The sequence below is a fragment of the Fundulus heteroclitus genome, chromosome 24 (genome assembly GCF_011125445.2).
Source record: "Fundulus heteroclitus isolate FHET01 chromosome 24, MU-UCD_Fhet_4.1, whole genome shotgun sequence".
Classification (NCBI taxonomy): domain Eukaryota; kingdom Metazoa; phylum Chordata; class Actinopteri; order Cyprinodontiformes; family Fundulidae; genus Fundulus; species Fundulus heteroclitus.
This window is the reverse complement of record NC_046384.1, coordinates 6,263,035-6,273,624: the sequence shown is the minus strand read 5'-3', so window position 1 is coordinate 6,273,624 and position 10,590 is coordinate 6,263,035. Positions and strand designations below refer to the sequence as shown.

Here is a 10,590-nt window from a genome sequence, read left to right as displayed (position 1 = left end):
CCCCCCCCCCCCCCCCACCTCCACCAAGGCAGTTCAAGTCCACCGTGTTGATCAGAGAGAAACCCGGCGTTCAGGAAGCGCCTAAATAAAGGATACGCTCCTCCCTGCCTCTAGAGCTACCAGAGGGTCGATAACATCGGAGGGCAGGCGAGTCCTGGCTGGAGCGCCGCCAGCCCCTTCAGAGGCACAGATCTGATTTTTGTTTTAAAAAAAAGAAAAAATGAAGTAAAAGTCTAGAAAAGTTTGCTCTTCGTCAGAGAGGAAGTGAGTGCGCAACCTTTAAATTGTTCTGCGGCCTGGTGATGAATGTGTGGGAGGAAGAGCCTCCGACACGTCTGGGACGGACTTTCACACCTTCCACGAACCGCTCCTCTGCTCCTCGTTTATGCCCGCCTAATGCGGCTGTTCCTCGCCGGACTGTTCGTACAGTCACCCCCCCCCCCTCCCCCTCCCCCTCCCCCCCTCCTCTGCTCGGGTTAGAGCGAGCGAACACACAACTCGCCCAACCAGCTCCATTTCCCAACAAATAAAGAAAGATAAACTCCCTGGGAGCCACCTTTCCTCAAAAACCCCAACACGGCGGACTTATGTAAGGTTTGCGTGACACAGAACTATGTTAATTTGAGTCGAGGGAGGGAGGGGAAAAACAACCCCCCCCCCCCTCTCTCTCTTCCCTCCTTCAACAAAACACACAAAGACATAAGGAAAGAGAGGAGAAAAAAAAAAGTATGTTGTGGCAGTCGGAGGAGGAGAAAAAAAATCCTGAGCGAGGCTCAGATTACGCCATCCTCCCGCTCTCCCTCCTCCCTCGTGGAAACATTGCGTGAGAGCGCTCTCGCTGCACGTCCTGATTATGATTAATGCAGGTAGCGCCACACACACACAGCGAAACCGCGGTTCTGGATGGGGTTCTGCCGCGGATCTCGGGCGCCCAGGCCGCTCGGATTGTGTAGAAAGCGAAGAAGCGAGCCGGTGGTGGCGGCGTGGAGGAGACAGGGAGCGGGTCAGGGCTGCCCTGGTAGTGGGAGACAGCGCCGAGGGGGCCCCAGACGACGGCTAAAAATGACTTTTATTACAGCCGGCGTGGCTTATGTGGCTTTCTTTCCGATCTCGCTCATATTTGTACTCACACTCTGACTAGGATCTGGGGTTACAATCTGACACCTCATCTGTTGCTTCGCTGCCACAGACAGCTACAAAAGTGCGTTTCAGTCGTGATCACTCGGCAATAGAAACACACAACGTCCCCGTTCCTTCAACACAACCCCGTGCAAGAAAGGACATGTATTTTATATTTAGCAGCCCATCAGAAAAGTACAAGTAATGGGGTCGACTTCCAGGACGAGAGACGGCTTTGATTCGTCGACCCGTTAAATATATGAGCTTAGTTGACTTTTTGAACTTCCTGAGCTGCATCGTAACCTTTAGCCGCACATTTAGAGCCATTAATTGCAGGTCTACTGGCTTCACAGCAATTATTAACTGTACATACGCCGCTTAGCTTAGCCATACACGCACCATCGCTGCTTAGCCTGATCGTACGCACGCTGTGGCTGCTTAGCCTAGCCGTACACACGGCGTTGCTGCTTAGCCGTACGCACACTTTTGCTGCTTAGCCTAGCGGTACGCACGCTGTGGCTGCTTAGCCTAGCGGTACGCACGCTGCTGCTTAGCCTAGCGGTACGCACGCTGTTGCTGCTTAGCCTAGCGGTACACACGCTGTGGCTGCTTAGCCTAGCGGTACGCACGCTGTTGCTGCTTAGCCTAGTTTCTGCTTAGCCTAGCGGTACGCACGCTGTTGCTGCTTAGCCTAGCGGTACACACGCTGTGGCTGCTTAGCCTAGCGGTACGCACGCTGTTGCTGCTTAGCCTAGCGGTACGCACGCTGTTGCTGCTTAGCCTAGCGGTACACACGCTGTGGCTGCTTAGCCTAGTTGCTGCTTAGCCTAGCGGTACGCACGCTGTGGCTGCTTAGCCTAGTTGCTGCTTAGCCTAGCGGTACGCATGCTGTGGCTGCTTAGCCTAGTGGTACACACGCTGTTGCTGCTTAGCCTAGCGGTACACACGCTGTGGCTGCTTAGCCTAGTTGCTGCTTAGCCTAGCGGTACGCATGCTGTGGCTGCTTAGCCTAGTGGTACGCATGCTGTTGCTGCTTAGCTTAGCTGTATACACACTGTGGCTGTTTAGCCTAGCGCTACGCACGCTGTGGCTACTTAGCCTAGCGGTACGCATGCTGTTGCTGATTAGCCTAGCCGTACGCACGCTGTGGCTGCTTAGCCTAGCGCTACGCATGCTGTTGCTGCTTAGCTTAGCTGTACGCACACTGTGGCTGTTTAGCCTAGCGCTACGCACGCTGTGGCTACTTAGCCTAGCAGTACGCATGCTGTTGCTGCTTAGCCTAGCCGTACGCACGCTGTGGTTGCTTAGCCTAGCGCTGCGCATGCTGTTGCTGCTTAGCTTAGCTGTACGCACACTGTGGCTGCTTAGCCTAGCGCTACGCATGCTGTTGCTGCTTAGCTTAGCTGTACGCATGCTGTTGCTGGTTACCCTAGCCGTATGCACGCCGTGGCTGATTAGCCTAGCCGTACGCACGCCGTGGCTGCTTAGCCTGATCATACACAATGCTGTTGCTGCTTAGCCTAGCCGTACGTACGGCTTTTCTACATAGCCTAGCCGTACGCACGCTACCGTTGCTTAGCCTAGCTTTACGCACGCTATTGCTGCTTAGGCTAGCCCTATGCACGCCGTCGCCATTGGTCAGTGCGAAATGAGATAACAGAAATAAATTGTCCTGATCAGCTAGCCTAATCAGGAACTAACTAGGAAATAACTATTCACTCTGGTACAAAACAAGAACGTCCTGAGATACTTTAGGGCAGCAGGAATATGCTAAACCGTAATTTTCTTCAAAAGCCTTTTGGGAAAAAAAAAGGCTTCATTTGATAGTTTCTAAGATAGCGCTTTAAGAAAAAAACAATCAGACATTAAGCTTCTTAAATTGGGTTTCAATAACTGGAATAAGGTTAATTATTTACAGAGAAAAAGGTCAGCAGGTTTAAGGGTTCGGGGTTATTGGGTTCATCAAAGCCATCATGAAGGTCAACAGAGTTTGTGTTGCTGCAGCGGAGCCGTGGAGCGCTGCATGAGGAGGTCCAACAGAACCAGAACCGCCTCACTGTGGCAGGGTCCGACCTGAACAAAGCTAAAGTATGATACAAATGTGTCCAGGGGCCCATCAGGTGGTCCTCAAAGGGGGAAAGGGCAATTACAGCCTTATAACCCAGAACCAACTGGACCCATTAGAGCCTTATAACAGAACCAACTGGACCCATTATAGCCTTATAACAGAACCAACTGGACCCATTATAGCCTTATAACCCAGAACCAACTGGATCTATTACAGCCTTATAACAGAACCAACTGGACCCATTAGAGCCTTATACCAGAACCAACTGGACCCATTAGAGCCTTATAACAGAACCAACTGGACCCATTATAGCCTTATAACCCAGAACCAACTGGATCTATTACAGCCTTATAACAGAACCAACTGGACCCATTAGAGCCTTATACCAGAACCAACTGGACCCATTACAGCCTTATAGCCCAGAACCAACTGGACCCATTGTAGCCTTATAACCCAGAACCAACTGGACCCATTACGGCCTTATAACCCAGAACCAACTGGATCCATTACAGCCTTATAACACAGAACCAACTGGATCCATTACAGCCTTATAACCCAGAACCAACTGGACCCATTACAGTCTTATAACAGAACCAACTGGACCCATTATAGCCTTATAGCCCAGAACCAACTGGACCCATTACAACCTTATAGCCCAGAACCAACTGGACCCATTAAAACCTTATAACAGAACCAACTGGACCCATTACAGCCTTATAACCCAGAACCAACTGGACCCATTAGAGCCTTATAGACCAGAACCAACTGGACTCATTACAACCTTATAACAGAACCAACTGGACCCATTACAGCCTTATAACAGAACCAACTGGACCCATTAAAACCTTATAACAGAACCAACTGGACCCATTACAGCCTTATAACCCAGAACCAACTGGACCCATTAAAACCTTATAACAGAACCAACTGGACCCATTACAGCCTTATAACACAGAACCAACTGGACCCATTACAGTCTTATAGCTCAGAACCAACTGGACCCATTAGAGCCTTATAGACCAGAACCAACTGGACCCATTAGAGCCGTATAGACCAGAACCAACTGGACCCATTACAACCTTATAGCCCAGAACCAACTGGACCCATTAAAACCTTATAACAGAACCAACTGGACCCATTACAGCCTTATAACTCAGAACCAACTGGACCCATTACAGCCTTATAACCCAGAACCAACTGGACCCATTACAGCCTTATACCAGAACCAACTGGACCCATTACAGCCTTATACCAGAACCAACTGGACCCATTGTAGCCTTATAACCCAGAACCAACTGGACCCATTACAGCCTTATAACCCAGAACCAACTGGACCCATTACGGCCTTATAACCCAGAACTAACGGGATCCATTACAGCCTTATAACACAGAACCAACTGGATCCATTACAGCCTTATAACCCAGAACCAACTGGATCCATTACAGCCTTATAACACAGAACCAACTGGATCCATTATAGCCTTATAGCCCAGAACCAACTGGACCCATTACAACCTTATAGCCCAGAACCAACTGGACCCATTAAAACCTTATAACAGAACCAACTGGACCCATTACAGCCTTATAACCCAGAACCAACTGGACCCATTAGAGCCTTATAGACCAGAACCAACTGGACTCATTACAACCTTATAACAGAACCAACTGGACCCATTACAGCCTTATAACAGAACCAACTGGACCCATTAAAACCTTATAACAGAACCAACTGGACCCATTACAGCCTTATAACCCAGAACCAACTGGACCCATTAAAACCTTATAACAGAACCAACTGGACCCATTAAAACCTTATACACCAGAACCAACTGGACCCATTGGAGCCTTATAACCCAGAACCAACTGGACCCATTAAAACCTTATAACAGAACCAACTGGACCCATTATAGCATTATAGACCAGAACCAACTGGACCCATTGGAGCCTTATAACCCAGAACCAACTGGACCCATTAAAACCTTATAACAGAACCAACTGGACCCATTACAGCCTTATAACACAGAACCAACTGGACCCATTAGAGCCTTATAACCCAGAACCAACTGGACCCATTACAGTCTTATAGCTCAGAACCAACTGGACCCATTAGAGCCTTATACACCAGAACCAACTGGACCCATTGGAGCCTTATAACCCAGAACCAACTGGACCCATTAAAACCTTATAACAGAACTAACTGGACCCATTATAGCATTATAGACCAGAACCAACTGAACCCATTGGAGCCTTATAACCCAGAACCAACTGGACCCATTAAAACCTTATAACAGAACCAACTGGACCCATTACAGCATTATATCCCAGAACCAACTGGACCTCCTCCAGTCCTGTAACAGGCTGCATTGCTCGGTGACTGATGTGTCTGCACAGCTGCTCCACCTTGTTGCTCTGAGAAACCAGAACCACAGAAGCACAGATTTCAGAGCAACATGTCCTAAAAAACACTCTGATTCATGAGCTAAAGGCGGACAGAAAGCCACCAGAACCTTTAAAACTATTACCCTCAGAGCTTCGGAGGCAACCAGCGGCTCATAGCAGCAACTTATTCCGGCGTCAACTTACGTTTTCTGCACCGGCTTCTTCCGTTTCTTCATCGCGTACTGCGCCGTGCTCGGCAACATGCTGAGGCAACGCAGCGACGTCCGAACAAGAACAACAAAGTGGCTTTAAAGGCAGCTCAACGCGTCCAGGCCGCTCCGGAAGAGGAGAATTCACCGAAAAAAACCCACAAAACTAAAAGGGAAACCGATAATAAAAGCCAGCAAGGAAGAAAAGTCGACGGTAAAAAAAAAAAATAAAAAAAAAGTCCCCTCAGATTTCGTGCTGTCGTCGCTCCTCCGGTTCGCTGCGGACGACGGCGACTTTTTCCGGACTTTCCACCCCGCGCTACGTCGAGCTGACTGGAGTCGGCAAACCGACCCAACTTGTCATGTTCGGGTAGTTCCGTCGGTTCCGGTCCGGTGTCATCCGAAAGAAAGAAAGTCCTGCTTTGAGGCGTTGAACAGAGTTTCCTCGTGGGGTCTGACAGCGCGGAGATGTGACTGCGGCGGCGGCGCCCCCGGTGTGAGGAGCCGGAGCGCCGCGGCAGCGTATGTAACGACGGGGCTGAGATATTTAAGGTGGAACGGAGCGCTGCCCCATAGAGACTTCACCGCGCTAACTCCCGGGAAGACCTTAAATTTAGTTTTATAACTATCACGCTTGTACAACTGTATTGAAAAAAAAGTAAAAAAAAAAAAAAAGTACTCTTTCAGACAAACAACCTTATTGTAGAGTTTTTGTTGTGCAAATACATTTATAGTCTACATTAGTTAATATATATATATATATATATATATATATATATATATATATATATATATATATATAATTCAGAAAAACAACCTTATTGTAGAGTTTTTGTTGTGCAGATACATTCATAGTCTACATAAAAAAAAATATATATATCTATATATATTAAATTCAGAGAAACAGCCTTACAAACATGTATGTAAAACACACACACACACACACACACACACACACACACACAAACATACACACACACACACACATATATATATATATATATATATATATATATATATATATATATATATATATATATATATATATATAAAGAAATATATCTATATTTATATTGCGAATTTCTCCAATGTGAGATCAATAAAGCCTATGTTATGTTATGTTATGTTATATTAAATTCAGAGAAACAGCCTTACAAACATGTACGTAATATATATATATATATATATATATATATATATATATATATATATATATATATATATATATATATATATATATATATATATATATATATAATTCAGAAAAATAACCTTATTGTACAGGTTTTGTTGTGCAAATAAGTTTATAGTGTAGCCTACATTAGTAAAAATATATATATATATATATATATCCTAGAATTTCTTTAATAACATTTCATACAGTTAATAAATAAATGTAATAAATGTATTTATTATGTTTTCAATAAAATAAAATAATACTCCTCTATTTCGATAACAATTTTGTTTTGTAAATAAATTTATAGTCTACATTAGTAATTTTTTTTATAAAAGACAACATTTTTATATGCAAATACTTGTAAATACCCCTCCTCTAAATTTCTTGATTTTTAAACATTATCTGATTTAATTTATAAAGATGAAAGAAATCAAAACTACTTTTTGTATTTACTCAGGCTTTGTTGCAAGTCGTTATCCGTTTGGTGATCTGACATATTTAATCATGACAAGAAATCTACGGGGGAGGGGGGAAACTTTATTCATAGCGCTCAAAATTAAAGTGATTAACTTATTACTCCTAAATGAAAAAAGCCGTCTCTGAATCAAACTTTCTATTTTTTTACGCTACCAGCTGTGGATAAATATGAAACAGCTGAAAAAGAACCTAATGGAACACATAAAAATATAATGTAACGTAACATAGACCATCTCAGTATAAATGATATAGTCTCATCTTAAATATCAATATTTTTTAAATCTGAATGTATCGCCCTGGCCCAGTTGCTAGGCTGTGGGCCCCTGGTCCCCCCCAGGAGGAACCCCTCCTCTGCGGGTTCTCTGCGCTCCACTTTGGGTCCTCGCTGCTGGCTTTTGATCCCAGGAGACGGATGGGTTCAGGTGAGGCCTGCACCACACGTTTTGCATGTTCACACCCACACTCATAAAACAGTAGCTGCTTTGCCCTGTAGATCTCTCTTTATGACAACAGCTTGCTTCCATATCCCTGCTGCTGTTTGTGGGTTTTTTTTCTGTTAGTTTTATCTCTCTGCAGGTGTCCGGTTACCTTGGAGGCCGAAGACGTTGTCATTTTTTGGAACTTTTGTCTATTTTCTTTTATTTGTGTCTCTATCCTTTCTCTTTTTTTCTCTTACTCTGTCCTGGTTATCCATCTCCCTCTAATGTTTGGCATCAATAGCTTAACAGCAACAACATAAATCCTCATAGGCACGATTTATAGGTATAAAGCCTTCAGTATATGTTTAACGTTTTAATGAAGTTGTGGAAGACAAGGGGAGACAAAAGGTAAATAGAGATAAAACTGTGCTGTTAAGATATTTAATCTTAGAGCACTTTTCATACATTCAATCTAAGTCATTTACTTAGCTAGAAACAAAACAATGAGCATGCAAATGCCTATGAAGGGCTATATGAAATAAACAAGTCCACTAAGGCAACTAAAAAGTGTAATAAAACGGGCAAAAAGAAACAAAACATTAGAATTTATTTAATGATAATAATAAAATGCTCGATGGAAAATGGACTTCAACCGTAGCACAAATAAAAACTGATAAAACTTGACATTGCATTTGATTTAAGATGACATCTAAACCTGTAATAACTAGATTATAATAAAAAGTGACGTAGTGACCGAATTAAAAATGTAAAAAACAATTAAAAGCATTTAAAATGTATTTGTTTAACATCAACATTTTTCATGTGTTCAAAATATGCAGCACGTTCCAGCTTGTTATCAACCAGAGTGGAAATCTGTGCAGCTGAGCGTCCTGATCCACTGATAATTAGGCTTAATGGACAACATTAATCTGCAGGTAAAACCTGAATCGACATTAAAAAGGATGACTGAACTCAAATGTCTGAATTTTCTCTTGCAAAATGCACATATTTAAACATAAATCAAAGTGACCCGCTCCATAAACACAAGAGTTCAGTGTACCCCAGAGTTGGGGGATGCTCAGAGACGCCACAAAAATACTCCATCCCACCGTCTCCAAGTCCACAAGCAACGACAGGACGGCACTAAACAGCCACGGGAGAGTCAGAAAGGTTGAGTGAAGCGTCTTCTCTCCAAAGGCGACATGACAGGATGGCAACGTTTGCAACGTTTTCTGGAACAACGGCGTCGACGGTGAGACTGTTGGTCCACCAGGGCAACCTTAGCCCCAAAGGAGTCATTCTCAGGGCAATGAATATTTAATATGGATGTATATCAATGATAGAAAAAAAGGTCAATAAAAACTTCAATAGAATAGTTTTCCTTCCTTTTTTCATTCTAGCCTATCATGTAGGTTAATATTACAGTCTTTACATCCTCCCTGCCAATCACAATGCAGACCCAGGAAGCTCCGCCCCCTGAGCTCCGCCCCCTTCAAAGAGTTCAGAGAGCAGGTGTTCTTTTTTTTTTTAAAAACTTGTAGTTTTGGTAAAAAATTGGTTGAATAAAGGGTTGAGTTTAAATTCAGTGTTTGCACTGCAAAACCGGAACTAGAAATAAGTAAAAAATATTCTTAAAATTAGTGTATTTATCCTTGATTTGAGCAGGTAAATAAGATAATAGGCCAATGGAATAAGATATTTGCACTTAAAATAGGAACAACTCATCTCCATCATCTTATTTCAAGTGCAGGATATCTAATTATGCTATAGTAGGGGTCAAAATACTCATTCCATTGGCAGATAATATTATTTACCCGCTCAAATCTAGGACAGAAACACAAATTTTAAGAACATTTTACTTATTTTTAGATCCGTTTTTGCAGTGTGTGTCTTAATCAAAAAATAAATCGCTAAGTAACAGCATAAAATGTCCAGAGCTGCACTTAAAATATATGTTTTGAATTAGTTGGTAATTATCGATATCGATCAATATGATTTCTATTTTATCAACGTGCTTTTTTTCTGTATAGTCGAACCCTAATCCCGAACATAGCAGCAAACCCACACTGCAAAAGCGGAACTAAAAATAAGTACAATTTTCTTAAAATGAGTGTATGTGTTCTTGATTTGAGCAGGTAAACAAGATTATCTGCCAATGGAATAAGATTTTTGCACCTAAAATAGGAACAACTGATCTCCATCGTGTTATTTAAAGTGCAGGATGTCTATTTATCTTATTTTAGGGGTCAAAATACTCACTCCATTAGAAGATAATCTTATTTACCTGCTCAAATAAAGGACAGAAACACACATTTTAAGAACATTTTACTTATTTTTAGATCCATTTTTGCAGTGCACCACAGGTTGACTCAAACAAAAAAAACAAAAAAAAAACATCAAGGTGCTGTGATGGTCCAGTCAAAGTCCAAAGCTCAATGCCAACACACGTGTACGAACCTCGGTGGGCTGAGGCGCCGACGACTGGAGTGAGATTTTTCCACAGCGTTGTATGACCCTCCTTCCTAACTTTGGCCTCACCATTGTTTTAGTAAACAATTCAATTTTATTTATATAGCGCCAATTCATGATACATATCATCTCAAGTCTGTTTCCAAAGTCAAATTCCATCAGATCCTCCAGGTTGGTGAGAAAGTTTCCTCTCTAAGGAAACCCAGCAGGTTGCATCAAGTCTCTCCAAGCAGCATTCACTCCTCCTGAAAGAGCGTAGAGCCACAGTGGACA

The 10,590-nt window shown here is 43.1% G+C and overlaps 1 protein-coding gene across 1 annotated transcript in view; it reads right to left on the bottom strand.

The window, feature by feature from the left end:
- The window catches only part of ahr2 (aryl hydrocarbon receptor 2), a gene marked incomplete in the record, with an annotated part of 32,600 nt that extends 26,310 nt beyond the window's left edge, over positions 1 to 6,290 (bottom strand). The window contains 1 exon segment of the mRNA XM_036128002.1: positions 5,771 to 6,290. Coding sequence (XP_035983895.1) covers positions 5,771 to 5,829 — 59 coding nt within the window.
- Between the last annotated feature and the right edge of the window lie 4,300 nt (positions 6,291 to 10,590).